This window comes from Zootoca vivipara, chromosome 11 (genome assembly GCF_965207765.1).
Source record: "Zootoca vivipara chromosome 11, rZooViv2.hap1.1, whole genome shotgun sequence".
NCBI lineage: Eukaryota > Metazoa > Chordata > Lepidosauria > Squamata > Lacertidae > Zootoca > Zootoca vivipara.
The window spans coordinates 56775005-56796296 of NC_142594.1; the positions used below are offsets into that span (position 1 = coordinate 56775005).

Sequence of the window (21292 nt, forward strand, 5' to 3'; positions counted from 1 at the left end):
TGGAGCCTTACCCCAGAAGCATTTCCTCCTGAATTTCTGACTATTATGCTTCTGCCAATAAAATGAAAAATGGATCTGCAGCTCAAAAGGGGACCTTATCAATATTTTAACCAATCAAACTATACATATTAGAATCATAGAATTCATACATTAAGCATGATGGTAATGTAGTCCAACTGCCTGCAATGCAAAAATATTTTGCCCAAGGCGGGGCTTCAACCCAAGACCAGGAATATGAGTCTCAGGCTCTACAGACTGAGCTATCCCAGCATAAATTGGACAGGCATATCAAAGCCTGGAAACCAATCCAAACATTCAAGCTTTAAGCAAGCTATCTTTTTTTACAGAATACACAGTAGAATGGGGAGAGTTATTCCTGAAAATACATTCACTTTACCACTGAATACTTACTTTACCTGTGGGGATGCTGTGATGTTCAGCATTGGGAAGGCACATGAGCCTCGATGCCCTGCCTGTACTGCACCAAAGTTCACTCCCAGCAGGGACTATGCCTCTTCCTGCTCCGGTACAGCACTAACGCTCATAAAACGCTGTATGATTGAAAACAGAAGCAACAGTAATAAAAAGAGAAAGTGAAGAACCACCACGGGGCAGTAGATTTTGCTCTCTACTATTCCTTTGCAGTGTCTCTCTGTTCATTCTGGATGTACGTTGCAGCTGAAACACATTATTTTGGAATGATTTATAACGGATGGGTAGCTCCAAAGGGAGTGAAAGAAAAGGGTATCATGCCTTTGGGGTCTCTCCTTCCCCGTGGGCGACAGATTGAGGATAGGCTTGAAAAAAGTTTACATATTAGAACTCGGCCAGGGTGAGGGCGGAAATGCAAATTAAGGTGGCTTCTAAGTGAGATGGGGAATGCTGGGAAGCTGTGTCCATGGAGAAGGCATGAATGCAGCTCAATACGGCTCATGATGTGACCAATGGGTATTTACTGTTTGTGTCACTTTATAGTATTGATTGACCATGTTTCCTGTATTTTTATTTTAACTTTGCTTTGCATTACTATGTTGTTCACCACATTGGGGGACTTTGGGACAAAAAGCTCTATAGAAATAAACCGTAGCATGTGACATAGAAGGCATTATTGTGAAAAGCTTAATATTCTTAAGGATCCTTACCGTCATGTTACTCCCCTTTCTGGCCCGTCCATTTCTGAAGGTCTGGAAGAATTGGGGCACGGCACTGTAATCCAGGATGAGGGCACCAAAACAAGCTCCTCCAACTTCAGGTGCATCCCTGTTTAATCTGGGGGGGGGGGGAGTGATTCCAGGGTTTGAAAAAAATTCACAGAACCATAATTTTTATCAGGACCAATAAATATATCTGAAGAAGTGTGCATGCACACGAAAGCTCATACCTATGACAAACTTAGTTGGTCTCTAAGGTGCTACTGGAAGGATTTTTTATTTTTATATAAAGAAAGTTGTACGGACCATAGAAGGGCCATAATTTAATTAAAAACCATGGATCTCAGAGAAAGAAGGATAACACAGCAAATATGAGCAAGTTACACAGTTTAACTCAGCACCATGTACTTCCTTTAATGTTTCCTGAATCTTCCAACATACACCTGAACTGGATGTAACAGTGTTCTAGGGTTAAATGTTACTGCTTATCTTCATGCCTATAAGGGGAATTTGTTTGTTTGATACAATTAATATGCCGATTGTATAAAAACAACAACACCACAGCTCAAAGTGGTTTATGCAAACATAAAACAATAAAATCGGGGGTGGGCGGGGAATTGCAGCTATATTTTGAAACGTAAAAAACGTGAAAATACGAAAACAGATTAGAGCAGATCGACCTGCTAAATTTCTGCCTGCCAGACTGCTGAGGGGGAAATGATGGCGGCGCAGAGCTTAAGGAAGAGCGTCGGGCCCTTGGGCCCTGAGACGGGACCTTTAGCACCCCGCTCGGCCTCTGAGTGCGACCTTCTCTCCGCCCCAACCTACCTCACAGGGTGGTTGTTGCTGTTATGGGGGACTGTTATTACTATTTTTAAAAAAACGAGGTGGGGGAAGGGGGCAAACCCACCACGCCGCCTCGCGCTCCTTGGGGAGGTGGGGATATAAAGCGAAATAATTAACTAAAAGGGGAAAGAAAGAGGAAAAGAGAGGCAGGCGGCAGCCCGGCAGGTGAAGCCCAGACAGTTGAAGGAAGAGGGCGGGGAGGAGGTGATGGGGCGGAGGGACTGAGGGGAGGCGAGTCCCGGGGGAAGGAGAAGGGGCGCCTCACTCACTCACCGGCAGAGGCCCGGAGGCGGCACCGTCCTCCTCCTCTCTCTCCAGGCCTGCCCGTCACCTTCCGCCTTTCCCCTCCAAGCCCCGCCCACCGCCGCCTCCCATTGGCGTGCTCCGTTGCCTTGGAGAGACGCGAGCGCCCTGCTCTCGCCCCTCCCCGCCGAAAGTCCTCCCTCCTCCGCTTCCGCTCAGGAACCGGAAGCCGTATCGGCGGCGCCGCGCGGGGCCTGCCGGGAGCCGTAGTCCCGGCGCCTGAGAGGGAAACGAGCGAGCCGGCCGGCCAGTGAGGGAAACCAGCGACCCACCCACCCACCTCTCGCCTTCTTCGCCCGCTCCCTCGCGCCCGCTCCGCGCAGTCGCCGCGGCCTCGCGTTCCTCCTCCTCCTCGCCCGCCCCTCGGCCAGAGCGGCGAAGAGCAGCGGCGCGAAGGAGGTCGGTGGCCCTTAAGGGAGGGAGAAAGAAGGAGAATAGGCGGCGGCGGAGAGGGAAGGAAAGGAGCGGGCGCCGCCGCCGCTGCTCGTCAGGGAGGGAGGGAGAGGCGGACGCAGCTGCCGTGAGGCGCTTGAGGGGGGGGAGATAAATGGGAGGAGGGGGATGCGCAGAGGAGAGGGCGGGAGGGGGTTGTGAGGGGGGGGGGCAAGTGGCGAATTAGGGGGGAGGGGTTGGAGAGGGCGGGGGGACCGTGTGTCGTGGGGGGGAGCAGACCGGGGGGGGGACCAAGGTCTTGGCAGGGTGGGCGTGGAGAAGAGATGCTTCTTTGGGGGGGGGATGAGAGAGAGAGAATCCGCACGAAGGCTGGTTTTGGGGTGGGGTGGGGGGGCAGTGACAGGTGTTTGTTCCTGCGCTGGGACGACTTGACGTTTCCACGCCGGCTTTGCTTGCAAGGTGGCGCTCCTGGTCCTTCTCCGTTTTCCTCCTCGCAACCACAACCCCGTGAGGTAGGCCAGGCTGAGAGGCAGCGGCTAGCACTCAGGGAGCTTCGTGGCCAGACCCTGCTCCTCGTGGTCCTGGTCTGGGATGCCACGCTTGGGAGAATTGGCCAGGCTCTGGAAGGATCGGAGGAGGTGAGGGGGGCTTCGTCTGGGGAGAGGGGCCCTAGGGGTGGGAGCGCTGTAGGTGTGTCTCGCAGCATGGTGATGGAGGTAATCATAAGAACTGGATCCAGGGTCTGGAGACATTGACTTGGCTAGTGATGGAGGCGAGGTGATGTTGGAAAGCTGTGCAGAACCGAAAGAGTGAGAGTAGGACAGGAGGCTGGTGGTCCTGATGCTGAGGGTAACAAAGGGATGTCTTCAGATCTGATTTTACAGCATCAGAGGTGTAAAAAGCCATGGTTCTGGTGGCAGGAAGGGAGAGTGGTAGTTTGGCAAAAGTTAGTTTGGCAGCTGTGTGGATTTCAGTGGGTTGTTGGGAGCATATGATTTTCTGGATCAAAGCAAGCTCTGCCTTCTGGAGCTGAATTCTGCTTAAGGCAGTACGCAGCCAGGTGTGTCCAGATGCTCATGAGCCTGTGTTGTTTGTAGTCACAATTCCTCTGGGTGTAAGAGGAACAGGTAGATAGGTAACAGGAGGTAGTGCATCAGATCACAAATAGGCATCATTGTAGGGGAAGAGAATGGGAGTGTGGTTCCATGGAATTGGGATGAAAGTAAATTCCTGGGGTTCTAACTTTTATAAGCCTTATTTTAACACTGGAATAAAAGCTTGTAAGGGTCAAATTGGCTTTGATGGCTTGCTGGTGCTGACGGGAGTTGTAGTCCAGAACATCTGGAGGGCACCAGGTTGGCAAAGGGAGCTGAGAAGCAGTTCTTCTTGTTCTTGGAACATCAGTTGTAGGCGAGTTCAGGTTGGCAGCATTAGCTAGCCTACACCTCTTCTGTTGTAAGAAACAGACTAGGAATGAATGGGACGTGGACGGGGAGTGGCAGACTGGGATTAATAGATGTTAAGAATATTCATTGGCAGAGCTTCTTGATTGATTGAATCAATGGAGAAAACCTAACTTCGGCATTGTGTGCCAAACATCCCAGCCTAAACAAGTGTCTTCAGCATAACTTTGAAGTAGGCTAGGCTGAGATGTGTAGTGACTTTCCCAAAGCTGCACCATGCCCTAGGTTTAGCAAGGATTTGAACCTGGACACCACAATCAGTCCCTGTCTCAATCCACAGTTATTAGCACTAGTCTCTGTTTTATGCCTTTTTGGGGGTGTTCGCTCTCTATGTATAAAAAAAGATGTAGTAATCACATGATAAACTTGGAGTAACTATGATGGGGAAACTGTGAGACAGCTGGCACAATGTTGTTCACTGCATGGCTCTTGAGCAACAGTTGTTTTTAGGTCCCCAGCATGTCCTGGGAATTTGTGGGTTTGACTCTGCATCAGCTTTTGGATGAGTTTGCAATGACAAAAGGGTGACATAGAAGAGGGCATTTCAGTGGGTACAGGATTTTTATGCCTGCATGGCGACTCTCACCTGCAAAAACCCTTAAATGTCACTGGGACTGGTACATCCTTTACCTCCACTGATACTGTGATGATCCTGTTGTATGTGGGAACTCTCAGTGGACCTCCATGCGGTCAGCCTTCCTTGGGCACTATGAGAAAAAAACTGAATGGACTACCGGTAAATGTTGCCCAAACTTGCCCACGTCCTTCTGATCCTCCCAAGCAAAGTCCCAAATTGCCATGCCTGTTGTTGGTTACGGAGAACAGCCAGGAGGGATGCTGGCTTCTATATCAGCCTCTGCTCTGGGCCTTTAATAGTGAGTTGATGATGAAGATATTAACACAGGGACTCCAACTCTCATCAGCCCAGTCAGCATGGCTAGTGGTAAGGGATGGTGGGAGTTGTAGTCCAGCAGCAACGTTTGGTGGGCACCATGCTGATAATCCCCTTGTTTTCAGGTGGTACTGTTTTTATCTGGGTATGTCTTAAAAAGCTTCACCTGCTGGCTTCCTAAAAGTAAAACTGCAGTGAAAAGTAGAGGAGCAGTCAGGGCAGCCTGGCTTTTTTCAGGTCAGTTGCGATCCCTGCAGCTCATAAAGTCTTTGAATGATTAAGAATGTCTCTTGGGGATATCATGAGGATTTTTCAATCCCTTTGGTTATACTGAATCTTCTTTCCTCCTGATAATCAGCACTACAGCACTGGTTAGGACCAAACTGTGCTGCTTGGCTTTTCAAACTTTAAATAGCAGCTGGGGTGGGATCAGAACCGTGAGGAGGTGGGTTTAAGACTTTCCTTACACTGAGGTACTGCTCTTTCCCCCAGTGTGTTCTTTAGCACCAACTAGCAACTTGGGAGGGGTTTTCATGGGTACAAATGGGGGGTGGGGTTACCAAACACAAATATGCACTGCTGCTGCTAGTTCTAAAAGGGAAATGTGTCACCAAGTTAAACATTTTTTTTTTTAATGTGGAGCTTTGCACTTGGGATGGGGCATGGCTGAGCAGTTGCACAAAAAAGATCCCGGCTTCAATCCCCAGCATCTCCCTCTTTAAAAGATCTCTGGTGATGTGTAATGAGAAGAGGGAAGTCCCCTAGGAATTGAGGTGTATGTGCTGAGATGATGGCACTTGGGATCCTGTGATTTTGAGAAGAGTGGTTTCATAGAAAAACCTCCCAGAATTTGGTTGAAAGGAAGCTGACAAACCCCAGCCAATAAGCCTGACTACATGTGATCATGAGGCATTTGGCTTCCTACGGGTATCTCCCTCAGAAACACAATATTTACATACAAGTTCTGGTTGGACGGTTGCTTAAAATTTTAGTTACAGGTAGCTAGCCATGTTGGTCTGCCATAGTCGAAACAAAATACCAACTAAGTTTGTTATTGGTATGAGCTTTCGTGTGCATGCACACTTCTTCTGACACTTAGTTGGTCTCTGAGGTGCTACTGGAAGGATTTTTTTAAATTTTGCTTTAAAATTGTTAGGCTCTCCTTGATAATTTCATCTCTCCTATCTCTTCTCCCTCTTGTTTTTCCAGGAACTGGACCATTTTGCTCTGCCAGCGATGTTCTCCCTGAATTCATGTAGAAGAGGTAAGAAGGTAGCTGGCCGGAATAGGGTGGGTCATGGGGGAAATCACTATTTTTGATGACTAGGGGGGAAAGCTCTAGAACTGGTTCTCTTCTCAGTCACACCAGACCTTTGTGAGACTTGAGCTTCCCCCTGTGGCAGTGAATGAAATTTCCAGTCACTTTCTTTCACACTGGCTTCAGGTCCTCATGCTGAGCTTCTGACAGGGATGGGGAGTCCGGTGCCCTCCAGATATTGTTGAACCACAACTTCCAGAAGCCAGCATGGCCAATGGTCAGCGATGGTGGGAGTCTGAATCCAGCAACATCTGAAGAGCTTTAGGTTCCTCATCTTTGGCTTACAGCATTGGCTAGGACGTATTCAGATGTACTACCTAGAAAATGAGAAAGAAGTTTTGGGTCATTGTTGAGCTGAAAATAATCTCATGCCTTTGGCTATGAATTGGTCCATGATCCCGGGTGTGTTTTTTCAGATGGCTCATTTCAACCAGGCACAGCCAAAACATTTGTTACTGAAGCTGCCCATTAGCATGTAATTGGCCTCAAGCTCATAATGACACACATTCAAAGATTCACATCTTTGCAGATATTCAGTAGCCATTTCGATAGTGACCCTTTCCCTCTCTTCAATGATGCGGGTGGCATTCAACTGTCATACAGAATTCACATACCTTGCAAGCCCAGTTTTCTGTCCATTTTAGCCTTTACGTTGGTTATCCACATTAGATTGGGCTTTGGTGTTCCCCACCCCACCCCCAATCCAATTTGAAATAGGAACGTTCCCCCTTTTTAAACCTCATATATCCCTTTTTCTTAATTGTGCTGCTTTGCACCACCTTAGTGAGACTGCTGTCCTTGGTGTTGACAACATCTGTACAACATGTTCTCATCTTCTATCATGTTGTCTCTTTTCCTCTTTTCCCTAACCAAACTCTCCATTTAGCTCATTACTAGTTTTCCACGTTAGTTGCTCCAGCCATCCGCCATCCTTGTTGTTCTTTCTGAGCTCCTGGCCGTTGATTTTAAAACGAGGCGCTCATGCAGGAATAAAGAATTCCTGGGATTGGCTGAAAGAGAGATGATAACTGTGTCCGCCCGGTGAAGTACTATATCACCTTTGCAGCCCTTTGGCATAAAGACCCTGCAAATTTTCATCACCAAGAACAATGCATTCAAGGATTCTTTTCCTAAACGCACACTTGGCTCACTTGTCAGGTGAGTTGGCACGATGATGACATTGGCAGTGGCCGAATCAACTGCAGAACTTGAAAAAGAGACCCCAAGCAGGGCAGGAGTCCTCAGAACAAGGCTAGTGGTTTGTCATGGACTCCATGGTAGTCCTGTGATGGGAGAGGAACACAGCAAAATTACCTTCCTGTCTGCCTCAGAAAGGCTCGACCATGGCTGGTTCCTTTGAGACGAGAGTGGCAAGTTATGCCTTTAGCCTGACCTGGCGGGATGCAGGACAAAATGTAGAAATTAAATGCTGTTAAATGCTTTTATGTTGCTTAATAAAAAGTTTTGTGACTTCAAATAAGGAGACGGTTGACTTTTGGCATCTTTCCTACACGTTGCGTGCTCAGAGCTGCAAGCTTTTGTACAGCTGTCCGTGACAAACCACTAGCCAGCCTCGTGTAGATGGTTGTCCATCATCTCACCTTTCTTCTTCAGCTCTCCGTTACTGTGCTCCAGCTCTTTCCTCTTCCTGTCAAAGATGGGGTTGCACCTGCTATTCTTTTCACTGCTGTGTTTTACATACCTGGTTCCTTTCTCTGGAAATACTGTGGAGAGGGGGGATTCCTTCCAACCCTGACGCCTGATCCATTCCATGCCCACAGCCTGCTCCCTCCCACTTCTCTCCCTCATATGCCATATTTCTTTAGCCTCACTCTTTGCTCTGTCTCCTTCCACAGACACAGTTGCCTGCTATCCCCTCGGGGATAGACCCACCATCTCTTCCCCTGCCCCTAGCAACCACCTGCTTTGGGAAGCTCTCTCACTCCTGCCCATTAGCTTTTCCTTCATTTGTTAGCCTGGGAGAAAGGGCTTCGTTTGCTAGTGTGTGTGGTTGCCGCTGCCACCAAAGTACCTTTTTATGGTGTCTGGGATAAGCAGAAAACTTCCACATTCATTTGTTACTAGGAGCACTAAGGTATAAACTGTCCATGTCACCTGAACACAGTATTGAGAGCAGAACCTCAAACACAGAAACCACCAAATATCCCCTACAGATGCCGTTTCAGCTGCATAGCTAGTCCACCCAGCAGTGGCAGAACTGGATGACACCCTTTGCAACTCCACAAGGGAAGCATTGGTTTTCATGCAACAGCAGCACTTCTGCCAGCATTTGCCAACCTGGTGCCTACCAGACATTTTGGCTGCAACTTGCATCAGCCCCATCATTGTATGGCCTTGCTGACTGCGGCCAATGGCAGTTGCCTACCAGATGTTTTGTAAAAACTTGGTTGGCTAAGGCCAGTGTTCACATTCCTGGCAGCCAGGGCTGTCTTAAGCATATTCGGCAAAGTGGTGCAAAGATCCCTCCGCTACCCCCACCCCCACCCCCGTTTCCCAGAGTTGTCAACCTTTTTTTAGGGAGGACGGCGGGGCTGGAGGAGGCGGGCAGTGGCTGGAGGGTGGCTCCTCCGGTGGGGTGCCGCGGTGGCCACGGCAGACGGAGGGTCTTGGCACAGTGCTGCTTCGGCATGGCGGGTGAGGGTGGTTGAGCTGATGCCAGGAGGTGCCACATCCAGCCTCTGCCTATTCCCTGGCACCCTCCAGAACTTGGCGCCCTGGCGCCCCTAGCCTCTATGGGTAAGACGCCCCTGCTGGCAGCGTTAACCAGCTCCCCCCACCACATTTATTTGAAATCTAATTAAAGCTATTTAATTAATTTAACAAAATTGATGCACTTGATCCAGTGACACCAGCTTTTGAAAGTCTGATTGTCGCTGACACCCCCCGCCTCCTAGCGCCCCCTCCCTAGCTAATCCCTAGGCCTGTCCCCTCTTTTCCATTCCTGTGCAGCGAGGAGAAAGGTGTCTGGCTGCATAACAAGCCACCTTGTGACTACCCTAAAGCACTGAAATTCCTTGTGACTGCTCCCCCATGCTACTTTTCCAGACTCCCACTTGTGTATTTCAACAAAACTCTTGTGTTGGTTCTCCCTTCATGTGTGTTATACATAGCAATGTGGTCTTGTGCTGTGCACTTGGATGTGATACCTTACTTCAGCTTGTGTGACTACAGTGGCATAGACTTCAGCATAGCCTTGCACCCACCAGGGCAAGAGTGTGGTCATGACCCTGCCCTCCAATCCTTGCCTAGTGTCAGTAGGCACAGTTGTCTGCTGCTCTCTGTCTGCAGACTTCTTGCACCGGGGTGGAACTTGTTTTCCATATGTTGGCATTATTATACGAACTTAGGCATTTGCTTGACAAAGAGCAGAATGGAGCATTGAGGCCATGTTAAGGTTGGGAAGCCTCTATTCTTACATGTTTTAAAATTACCCTTGGGTATGATAGGAGTTACTGTGTGCCATAAGACACATTGTTGAAGCTACCTTCCTTATTGTGGGGGGGGGGGGGAGGTTGTCTTCATTACAGCTTTAATAGGCACACAGCAGGTAAGTTCAACTGGGCCACGGTCTCTTCATGTCTCCCTGCTTGGAAAAGCTGCTTGTGTACCCATGTTTATAAATTTTTTTGCAAAGCACTGGCTCTTTATTTTAAACCAGTTTTTTTTAATCTTTTGAGCCAATCCTATGAACTTTTGCTCTAGCAACGAAGCATTCTGGACCAAGGACAGTTCCCACTGGATCAGTATCACCTTGCTTCTTGAAGTAAAGCCGTAGCATTCTGAGTTTTCCTGGGTTGTTTTCCCCAGCATCATTTGCTCTGTGCTGCCTTGCTTACAAGGGAGCAAAGCAGCGGCACTGCAGACAGCCAATACATCAAGAAAACGGGCAGACTTTGGCAGAGGCCATTTGTTCACAGGACTGTTGACCCACATTCAGGCTGTTCCTGTGGACCAAACCATGCCAGCAGAGCAGCAGCCATCTCAGTTCTTGTGCTTCTGCTGGCCTCTCTTGACAACCTTTGTTTCTTTTGTCTTTTTGGAAGCCCTGGCTATCTAAAGTGGTTGTGATCTACGCAGTTTTTGAAAGAAAGCCATGAGGCTTCCAGTTCCCTTTGGAGCAAACACTACGTTTTCATTTCAATAGCACAATGGGTGTTTTAAGATCCAACAGGCCTGGAAAATTAGGGGGCTTCACCTTTTAGGCTGCAGGTATTGCAGCCCGTTGTGATGAGGACACCCACAAATAAGGCAGAGGAGAGGGGTGAAGGCAGAGGTGAGGCTTGCTGGGCCCACCAAAGCCGCTCCTCAGCTCTTTGCCCAAATCCGAGGGGGCAGCAAGCATGTCTCCCCTGGCTCCCGAGAAGAGGGTGGGGGGGCTGGGGTCCTGCTGCTGGGTTGAGTCCGCCTGCCTGCCTGCCTTTGTGGCCAAGGCGCTCCCGCCTCCCTTACAGAGGCACCCTGCGCTTCACTCCGGCGCCCTCCAGGTGGCGCGCCGCGGAAGGCGGAGGCGCCTCTCTCGACTAGTGCGCGTGCGCCCCGCTCGTCCGCTCCTGCGTCGAAGCCGGCGTGCGAGCTTGCCTCATTCCAAGATGGCTGCGTCCAGCCGGCTCCTGCAGATGCTGCTCGACGGCGCCGCGGGGCCGCTGTGGCGAGCGCAGCCCACGTTGCGTCGGTCGTTGCGGAGGGGCCTGTGCGAGCGCGCGGCCGGCGTGGAGCAAGCACAGCAGGCGGAGGACGACGATGACGGAGGCGGCGACGCCGCGATGGGCCGCCAAGGTGAGGCGGCGCCGCTTCCGGGCTCACCTTAGGCCGAGTGGCGGCGCTGGGACAGGGCAGGGGGCGGAGGGAGAATCTCTTCGCAAACCCCTCGATGCCAGGCCTCGTGGAAGGAGGGGCTATGGGCGAGGGGCAGGAGACCCCCGCGCCGGCCCGGTCCTCCTCTCCGCGCGCTCCTGCTGGCCTTCCTCCTCGGTATTTGGATGCCGCCTCCCCCGCACACGCGGCCGGACTTGGAGGCTATGCGTCGCGCTTTGAACGGAGGTGGACACGGTCAAGGTCACGCGCCAAAGTGGCGGCCGGCCTTCCCCCGGCTGCACGTGCTCGCATCCCTTCCCCCGGCAAGCGAGAAATGAACCTTAAGGTGGCGGGGGAGGGGCCTTCGCTTCGGCTCCCTAAAGGAATATCGGGGCTTCCCTATGCTTTAGGCCCGCCCTAGAGGGTGATTTCACTCGCAGTCTCTTCTAGAGCCCCCTCCCACGGGGGTCTGGCTCAAAAGAAAATCCCATAAACAGGAAGCACTGTTGGTCTTTAGGGGGGCCAGGAGGATCAGGAAGGTGAGCCTACTTTCAGCCGGTATTGTATTGTATTGTCTTTTACTAGGACCACAGCGCTGACCGACCAGAGCCAGGTGCGACAAGCACACGGCCATGGTGAAAGATCAGGGGCCTCTGAGCTCCAGAATTGGTTTTCAATGCCAAGTAACCTTCTAGAAGGTCGAAGCGGGTGGGATCTGTGCTACCTGTTTAATTCATTCTGCTGCTTCGAGTAAATTTGATGCTGTGGTTTAGTGCAAAATCCTTGCAAATATTGGTTTAGCAGGTCTTTTAAAGGTAAAGGGACCCCTGACCATTAGGTCCAGTCGTGACCGACTCTGGGGTTGCGCGCTCATCTCGCATTATTGGCCGAGGGAGCCGGCGTATAGCTTCCAGGTCATGTGGCCAGCATGACAAAGCCGCTTCTGGCAAACCAGAGCAGCACATGGAAACGCCGTTTACCTTCCCGCTGTAGCGGTTCCTATTTATCTACTTGCATTTTGACGTGCTTTCGAACTGCTAGGTTGGCAGGAGCTGGGACCAAGCAACGGGAGCTCACCCCTTCACAGGGATTCGAACCGCCGGCCTTCTGATCAGCAAGCCCTAGGCTCAGTGGTTTAACCACAGCGCCACCTGGGTCCTAGCAGGTCTTTACTAGCCCACTTTTTCTCTTAAGAAAAAGGATGAGTCGGTGGCATGGACAAGATGAGATTCTCTGCCACTACAGCACACCAGTTCAAAGCACAAAGTGCATTTGCAAATATTTAAAATGTTGGGCATGTTGTGGTGATCTCTCTGGTTGTGTCGGTCCAGAAGAGGAAACTCCAAAGTCCACAGTTGTGCAGAACGTTAATTATGATCAACCGAAATGCCACAGAATTGTGGCAAGCTCTGGAGTTCCCCAAAACTTTTTGTCGAGCAAGCAGGAATTAGGGGAAGGAGGAAACATTAAAAAACAAAACAAAACTACTAACATTAGATGGGGGGCCAGACTGTAAACTCCATTCCAAGCTGGTGATTGTAGGCTGATTACAAGCCAGACTTTTGAGTTCTCAGAAATGGGGAGCAGCTAGTAATTGTTGCTTCAAAGCCCAATGCACAACACTTTTCTGACGTGTTATACCGCCAGGTGATGGGCTGCTGGGTGCCTTGCCAGGACGGATGCAGTTTCCCATCCTGATCTACAAGCTGACCTCTTGGCTAGGCCCTTAATCTATATATATTTTGTTCCCCTTACCACCTGCTTTGTACAACATTGTGCCTGAGGAAGGCTTCTGGAGAACTCAGAAGCTTCCCACAACTTTGTTGGTCCCAGCTGTGGATTTTGAAGGTGGTTCTTGTATTTAAACCTAAATTGTGTCCAATGATTGGTTTTCTATTGATAACTTCCAAGTTGGGAAATGACCTGAAATGAATAGCACCATTGCGAAATTCTTAGTGGGAAGTCTCTGCTCTTTGTCATGGTACCATTTTTTTAAAAAGAAGAAAACCCATAAGCTTCTGTTTTCTGGGAGTTTATGGGGTTGGTGCTGAAGGTACCATAGGGGTATATCCACCTGTTTAAGCTCCACCTTCTCAAACCTTTTTTTATTCTGGATCTTTTCCTTCTTGCTTTCCTCTTAGATAGGACAATGCAAGGAGGTGAGTCAATTTCACTTTCATTTCTCCTTCGCTGGCAAGTCTAGTTGCTGCCATAGCCTGTGTACTTTGTGTGTGTGTGTGTGTGTGTCTGCGTGTGTGTGTCTGCGGAGGATTGATCTCTGTCATCTAGATATGGTTTCTCTTGAGCTCTTATCGTATGAATACTTTAAAGATGTTTTTGCTCTGTCTTCAGCTCAAACATCAGAGCTAGCTAAACGCTTGTGCAAGGTGGTTTGAGCATGTGGAGTTCTCGAAGCAGAGGGCCAGTTGATGCAATGCACCTTCGCCACACATCAAAAGCTCACTATGCACCCATGGTTTGTGTAAATCAGCCCCCAAGAGCAGCTAGCCATGAGAGTTGTGATAAGACACCTTTCCTGGTGTCTTGAATCCTGGCAAACAGACTTCAAGGCTGAGTCTGCCTAATCTCCCATCTGCAACACTGGACATTGCTGACCTCACATGGATGGCAGATGCATTGCATGTTTCATTTATCTTGTGAAGTCTTCTCAATTTGACAGGAGGTTAATTCTTCCATCCCGCAATTTTCTTTCAGATTCAAGAGATTTACTGAAGGAATTTCCCCAGCCTAAAAATTTGCTCAACAGCGTCATCGGAAGAGCCCTTGGCATTTCCCATGCAAGAGACAAGCTGGTGTATATCCACACCAATGGGCCACGGAAAAAGGTAAAGTGTCTGCAGCACCTAAACCAATGGATGGAAGTGGCAAGGAAGCAAGTTCTTGTTCAGTGTTCGAAACTCCCATTGTTCGAGGCGCATTTTGCAACAGGGAATTTCATTAGCGCAAGCAGTTTCTGAGCTCTGGGCGCAGTACTGCACCTAAGATTTCAAATTAAAACTGCAGAGTGGAAGGAAAGGAGGACCTTTTTCCGCCTCCCCACTTCAAGCTACTCTCTGAAGACTTGAGAAGAGACCCACTTAAGAATATTAGGGGGGTGGGCAGGGGAAGGACTGGAACATGTGAAAAATGAACATAATATTTTAGCTGCTGTTCATTCATTTTCAGCTTTGTATTCTTGTTAATAAAAAGCGTGCCTAGACATTCCGTTGTTGTGCCCACAATCTCTGTTTAAGGTGCCATTTAGCTCCTAGCTTTCATAGCTCCATTTCTAGCACTGTTCTTGCTGTGTGTTAGAAGAAACTGCTTGAAAGGAAGAGCTCTTCACCAGTTGGGGGGCTCTGCCTTGGGAGGTGGAGAAATTGTCTTTACTGTAGGGGGCATCTTAGCAGAGGCTGGGCAGGGTACTGCACTGCCCTAGAGCAGGAAGTGTAAGGAGGTGTGTGTGAATATTAATTTATGAAATGGCCTATCTCTCTAGATCATGACATAAGTATAAGATTGACGTAACTATAATATGACATGAGACCCTCCGTGATGAGCTCCATGGTATCCTGGCACAAGCCTCACTCCAGCATCCTGAAAGGCATTCAGGAATATCCTGAGTTCACACACATCTGACCTAAAATATTGCCACATGCAAATATAGGACTGCTGATACTCGACTCCCCAGTGGGATCCATCCTCCCAGTGGTAAGGCGTTTTAAAGGCAGATAGGTCTAGGTTCAGATATCTGCTCCCTAGCAAATTCTTTTCACCCTTCTGTTAAACAGATAGGAACAGGATGACCAAAGATGGGCAAGCTGATAATTAAGCAGGAAATTCTAAAACTAAGTACAGTATAGCAATTGTAGGAATCACTCATTCCACAACCACCTCCCCTCTTCTAGTACGCCTTGGCAAAAAGGTATTTTAAAAACCTAGATTCAAAGGTTACTTAGCTCTCACAGCTCCAACAGGACAGCACTTAACCCAGCGATCCCTAGGACTCTGCCTGCTTCTGCTTTGCTTTAAGGACAGGTCTACTTTCCTCCCCCCCCCCAAATGGTGTGGGTTTATGGCATTTTTTTCATGCCCATGCTTCTGTAGGCCTTTAGAGTGGTTAGGGAATCTTTTACTCTTTAATCAAAATGTGTTTGTATTGTAATTTGCTACCTGCTTAGACTGTAACTTTGCTGTCTAAAGGAGCAATTTAATATATTCTGTCACTCCTGTTTTATATCATAAACCAAGCTTTCTTTGTTCCTTTGTGTGAGAGCTTCTTGTGGGCATAAGATTAAGGGTTAACACACTTCCATTACAAAGCACCCATCATAACTTTAGCAAAAGATCCTAAACCCCTCAGCAGTGTGTATATGTACATACAGGAGTGCTGGTGGTGCACAGGTAAGTCCAGGTACACACATGGGAACAGGAGGCTGGATCGGATGAGTGCCATGGCCCTTCACAACTCTACAATGCTGTGAAAATGTCTCTCTAGATGAAGCTGCATGTGATGAGAGCTGGTGCTGTGCAGACTGCTGTGCTCTGTTAAGAAGGCACAGGATGCTCAGACGTGGCATATATGAGCAGTATGCCTGACCTCTTGCCTTCTTTGTCCTTGTGCAGAAAGTCACACTGGTCATCAAGTGGCCAAAGAACGTGGAAGTGGAAGGCTACGGGACCAAAAAGATTGACGCTGAGCGACAGGCTGCAGCTGCTGCTTGCCAGCTCTTCAAGGTGATTGGGGGGGGGAGGTGTCAGGGGGGCATTCTTCATTTCCTGTCCCTGTCAAAGAGCATCCTGTCATGCGCTCAGATATGGGCAGCTGCCCCCCCTAGAAGCTAAAAAAGGGGAGGAGACAGCTCGCGACACACGCTTTTGTCCTTCTCGTTCGTAAGACCCCAGCAGAAGGCAGACAGACCCCAGCGGAAGGCAGAAGTGGGAGTTGCCCCCGGCTGCCTGGAAAGGGCTGGAAAGCTGCGTCTGTGGCAAAACTTGTAACGCTGCAGAAGCGAGCAGGAAGAGGAAGAGGGCGTGAGGGAAAGAGAGAGAGCGCACACACCAGCCTACCATCAAGCCGGCGGGGAGGAGTTGCAGAGAACCGTGTGACCGCCTCCTCCGCTCCGGGGGGGGGGGGCGTGGACGTTGATTACACTTCCTGGGAGGATCCCGGTTACATCATTGCCAGCCAGCCAATCGGGTGGCTGGGGGCGTGGCTTGCCTGCCCCCCCCCCCTAGTTTTGATCCTGGGTACGCCCATGCGCTCAGACCTCACCTTGTGGCCAATTCTTGCTTTCATTTTACCAGTGACATCCTTATATATACACAGACGACTAGTATGATTCCAAAGACCCCTAGGAAGACTTGCCCTCTGGCTGCAGGGGGCTCCCTGAGCTTTTCCTTCCGCTTTGGGCCTTCCATAACCAGAGCCAGGCGGTGGTCGGAGCTGTAGGATTAATGGGCTTTTGAGAGGCGAGTTGCAGTGGCCAGTTTCGGATTTCCCTTCCTGTAATGGTAGCCGTCCCAAACTTTGGGGGATCAGCAAGCTAGAAGTGGAGGAGGTGCTGCTCTGTTCCACGCCCCACCCCCAAGTTAGATGAGAGGAAGGCAGAAGGGAAGTCTCGTTTCCCCACCAGTGCCAGATGCTGTCAAAAACTAAGTCAAGCTTCCGTGCTGATCATGCGTGTCAGAGGCACAAATCTATTATTATTATTATTATTATTATTATTATTATTATTATTATTATTATGCCCTTCAACCGCAGATCTCAGGGTGGTTCACAACATTAAAATACAATATAAAAATACATTATACAGTGGAACCTCGTGTTACGGATGGGATCCGTTCCAGAGGCCCGTCCGTAACATGGAACTGACACAAGCTGAAGTGCTGCACGCGGCATGATTTAGCGCTTCTGCGCATGTGCGAGCAGCAAAACCTGGAAGTAACCAGTTCCAGTACTTCCAGGTTGCCGCGTGACACAACATGAAAACACGTAACCTGAAGCTGACCTAACATGAGGTATGACTGTAAAAGCAAGAACAAAAGCAAACAAAACAATACCGCTGTCCCCGCAAATACATTTAAAAGGGATATAGGATGTTAATTCTCATCCCAGGCGTCTCCAGCTTTCTCCTCTGCCTCTCCCTACCCCGTCCTATGGACTGCCATCACTCCTACTTCTGGTGGTCCGAGTGTACAGATGTGCATTAAATGAATGAATGTGTATTATTACAACCAAAGAGCCAGCTTACAGGTGTGCATTGCTGCACTGTGGCAGCCTTCACTAACCTAGTGCCTTCCGGATGTTTCAATGGGGGGTTGTGGTCCAAAACATATCGTTGGCACCAGGTTGGCGAAGGCTGCAGCATCAGAAGGAAATGTCAGCAGTGGGATGCTGAAACCACAGTGAGCAAGAAACATCTGCCTTTTTTTTTTAAAGGGGAGTGGTTTTCAAATGAAGTTATTGATACAGTAATACCTCGGGTTACGAACGCGATCTGTTCCGGATCGCAGTTCGTAACCCGAATAGTTCGCAAACCGAGCGCGATGGGCGCCGCCATTTTGCGCATGCGCAAATCGCGCGCGCGCGGCTTATGCGCGCACGCGTGCGACGAAAACACTTCCGGGGGTGCGCAGTTCGTAACCCGAACTGTTCGCAAACCGAGGTGGTCGTAACCCGAGGTACGACTGTACTGGCATAAAAAGTTTATTTCCTCAAATGCTCCTAAACATTGTTGTTTTTACCTATGTCATCTTGAATCCATGTACAGTGGAACCTCGGTTTATGAACACCTCGGTTTATCAATTTTCGGTTTATGAACGCCGCGGACCCATCTGGAACGGATTAATTCATTTTCCATTACTTTCAATGGGAAAGTTCGCCTGAACACTTCAGTTTATGAACAGACTTCCAGAACCAATTACACCCATGCTTCAGTTTATGAACGCTTCAGTTTAAGTACTCCGTGGACCCGTCTGGAACGGATTAATCCACTTTCCATTACTTTCAATGGGAAAGTTCGCTTCAGTTTATGAACGCTTCAGTTTATGAACAGACTTCCGAAACCAATTGTGTTCATAAACCGAGGTACCACTGTATCTGTATAAAACAGGGGTCAGCAACCTTTTTCACCATCCCTCAGACCATGTGGTGGCCAGACTATATTGGGGGGGGGGAATGAACGCATTCGTATGCCCCACAAATATCCCAGAGATGCATTTTAAATAAAAGGGACACATTCTACTCATGTAAAAACACGCCGATTCCCGGACGTCCACAGGCCGGATTGAGAAGGCGATTGGGCCTTAGGTTGCCTACCCCTGGTATAAAACAATGTGCCTTTGAAACTTCGCTTTCCATCGTTCCTCTCTTGCCCACCCTCCCTTCCTGCTCCAGAGCCTGAAATGCCCCTCTGCCATGCTCTGGGTCCAAGCCAGCCTCCCTTAACCTGGTGCCTTCCAGGTGTTTTGGACTGCAGCTCCCATTAGCCCAAGCATCACATGGCCGTCCTGACTGCACCTGATGGTGATTGCAGCCTGAAACAACTGCAGCATGCCAGTTTGCGGAAGGCTCTGTCAGTCAGCTATCTTACTCCCCTCCTCCTTGTCCTTGCTGAAATCTTCCATTGCATCCAGGCCAAGCAACCATAGACCCCCAGTTCAGTCCTTCGTTGCCCTCCCTGACATTGGCAGGTGAAAGAACCAGCTCAAAAGTGGCGAGAAAGACACCTAGAGGGCTGCAGTTGCCGGTCATTGGGGCAGTACTGGGCTGGCTGGACGAAGAACTCTGGCTTCTTCCTGACACAGCTTTGAGGGTTTAAAGCACCCTTTTCTTTCCCCCTTCCAGCCATCTTGACCGCCTTTCCCTTCCTCCACACAGGGCTGGGGCCTGCTGGGTCCCCGAAACGAGCTCTTCGACGCCGCAAAGTACCGCATCCTTGCTGAGCAGCTGGGCTGCCCTGCTGAGCAGCTGGGCTGCCCCGATGAGCGGTGGTACTCGGAGGGCAGCCGGTGGCGCTCCAAGTCTGGGCCATCTCTGGCCGACCTCTCGACCTGCTGGAGGAGGATGGAGCCTAGCGAGCCCATCCAGCCCCTGGAGCACAACAGGCTCCCAAGGCCCATCCGGAAGGAGGAGCTGGAGGAAGGGGAGCTGGAAGAGGGGGAGCTGGAGGAAGGGGAGCTGGAGGAAGACACCATCGACGTCTCCGATTACCTGTCCATGGCTCATCCGGGGGCCCGCACCCCAACCAGAGACATGAGGTAGGAGAACCCCTGAGCCCCGAAGGGCAGGGGCCTTTCATGCACACATGGTATCCGCATGGGGTCGGGCCTTTGTGTGCTGGCATGGCCCTCTGGGCAGCATTGGAAAATGCCCTTGGCGGGATCTTTTGAGAATCCCCCAAGCTCTTTCTTGGTTGTATTTATACACTGCCAGATTTGGGGGCGGGGGCTCAAACTACTTTACAAAAAAAAAATATAGAATAAAATTGCCTAGAAGTAAAATTAACAGAAATAATTTAAGACTTTGAAAAAGTTAAAATAGCAGTAGATTAAAAACAGGTTAACGCTCGCATCACTTTTCCAAATACCTGAGTAGGCCTGCCTAAACAGAAGTTTTTAGCAGGCGCCGAAAAAAGTACAGTGCAGGCGCCTCCCTGGGATCAATAGGCAGGGAGTTCCAAAGTGCGAGTGCTGCTGTACTAAAAGATAAGAGTTCTTACAGGTGTGGAATGGGCATTATATGGCATCTGTAGTAGTGCCAGTTCTGCCAATCACAGCAGGAAGACGATCTGAAAGGGTAAACTGGTCCCACAGTTGTTAAGGGCTTTATATGCTAATTGTAGCACTTTGAACCTGAGCCGGTAGCAAATCAGCAACCATTGCAGTTCTGTAGTTCCATCAGTCCATAGTGTGTGTGTTTACTGCTCCCTCCCTCCCTTCATTGCAGACACCAGACCCAGAGCCCCTTCCTGTGTGCCTCACCTGCTGGTCTGTGCCGTGCTGCTCCTGCCTGCAAATGCAGCCGCCTCCTTCTCCTTCCTTCTCTGGTGTGCTGTGTGGAGGGAGGGAGGGAGGAGCTGGGTGATCCTGGCCACACTCTGGAATGCCACGGGGGTTCTGGAGCCAGTGTGATGCAAACAATTTTCAGAGCACAGAACAGCATTGCCTTTGGGAGCAAGAAGCACCTGCTAGTTCACCAATCCTGCTCAAATGTGTCTCCCTCTGTTAGGAATGTCAGCTCTCCTGTTTTACGTTTTTTAAAGGCTAGTGGGGAAGAAACGGAGGTCTTTTTCCTGGTAGCCACATAAAGAAAACTGAAAGCCAGGAAGACAAGTTTCTGCCTTGGAAGTGTGGCTGTCCGTGGTCAGGGAGAGGGCACCCTGTTTGTTGTGGCTTCTAGCCCTCCTCAAATTCTACTCTTCCCTCCCCCCTCGCATCAGTGTCCTGAACGCATACTCCAGGCCATACTTGGCAGTCCATAATAAAATAGCAGAACCATCTATTTGATGCACCATTGCATAAATCCTGTATCTCCCAGTCGCTCTTCGGTGGGTGGGCAGGTGTAGCTCTGAAGGCAAGACGGATGCCAGCTGATGGAGGCCAAATGGCAATCTTTAGAAAGAGAGGATCTAGCAGCCTCCTTCTCTTCCCTCTCCTGCTGCAGGGACGGGTTCTCTCTCGAGATGACGGATGACAACACAGCCCTCCGGGCTCTGACCCAGTTTCCTCTGCCCAAGAACCTCCTGGCCCAGGTGATCCAGATTGCCACTTCTTCGTCCACAGTCAAGGTGAGTTGGAGAGGGCCATGTCTGCCAGCTACGCAGAGGGAGGGAGGTCTCTTTAGAGAGGCTCTTCTTAAAGCAACCCCAGCAGTATGAGAATTGGACCTGGGGCAAGTGCCACCACCCAAATGGGAGCTGCCAGAAGTGAAGGGCAGGTAAACAGTATCCAAAGGAGCTTGCAGAGCAAAGAGCCCCCAGGTGACTTTAGCCAGTGAGCCAAGCCACATAAACTGCAGGAAAAAGCAGAATCTGTAGAGTTGCCAGGTAATTTCTGCCCCTCGGGGAAGTCCTCCAAGCGAGCTTCCCCCTTTCTCTGTCTTGGCTCG

General features: G+C 49.8%; 2 protein-coding genes across 5 annotated transcripts in view; one reads left to right on the plus strand and one right to left on the minus strand.

The window, feature by feature from the left end:
• LOC118092061 (KAT8 regulatory NSL complex subunit 1) overlaps window positions 1-2343 on the minus strand; it is a 55081-nt gene extending 52738 nt beyond the window's left edge. For both annotated transcript variants that reach the window (XM_088653974.1, XM_060281043.2), the window contains exons 1-3: window positions 2271-2343; window positions 1143-1269; window positions 412-551 (exon numbers count right to left, since the gene is read on the minus strand). In XM_088653974.1, the coding sequence (XP_088510100.1) occupies window positions 412-443 (32 nt within the window). In that variant the 5' untranslated portion in view covers window positions 444-551; window positions 1143-1269; window positions 2271-2343. The remainder of the gene's footprint in view (window positions 1-411; window positions 552-1142; window positions 1270-2270) is intronic.
• Window positions 2344-2512: 169 nt separating this feature from the next.
• DHX30 (DExH-box helicase 30) overlaps window positions 2513-21292 on the plus strand; it is a 31968-nt gene continuing 13188 nt past the window's right edge. Inside the window, exons 1-7 of one of the 3 annotated variants that reach the window (XM_060281039.2) lie at window positions 2515-2699; window positions 6258-6312; window positions 13323-13340; window positions 13897-14027; window positions 15808-15918; window positions 19064-19443; window positions 20849-20972. In XM_060281039.2, the coding sequence (XP_060137022.1) occupies window positions 6285-6312; window positions 13323-13340; window positions 13897-14027; window positions 15808-15918; window positions 19064-19443; window positions 20849-20972 (792 nt within the window). In that variant the 5' untranslated portion in view covers window positions 2515-2699; window positions 6258-6284. Of the gene's footprint in view, window positions 2700-6257; window positions 6313-10958; window positions 11164-13322; window positions 13341-13896; window positions 14028-15807; window positions 15919-19063; window positions 19444-20848; window positions 20973-21292 lie in introns of those variants that run through there. The other 2 variants (XM_060281040.2, XM_060281038.2) reach the window with 2 other exon arrangements.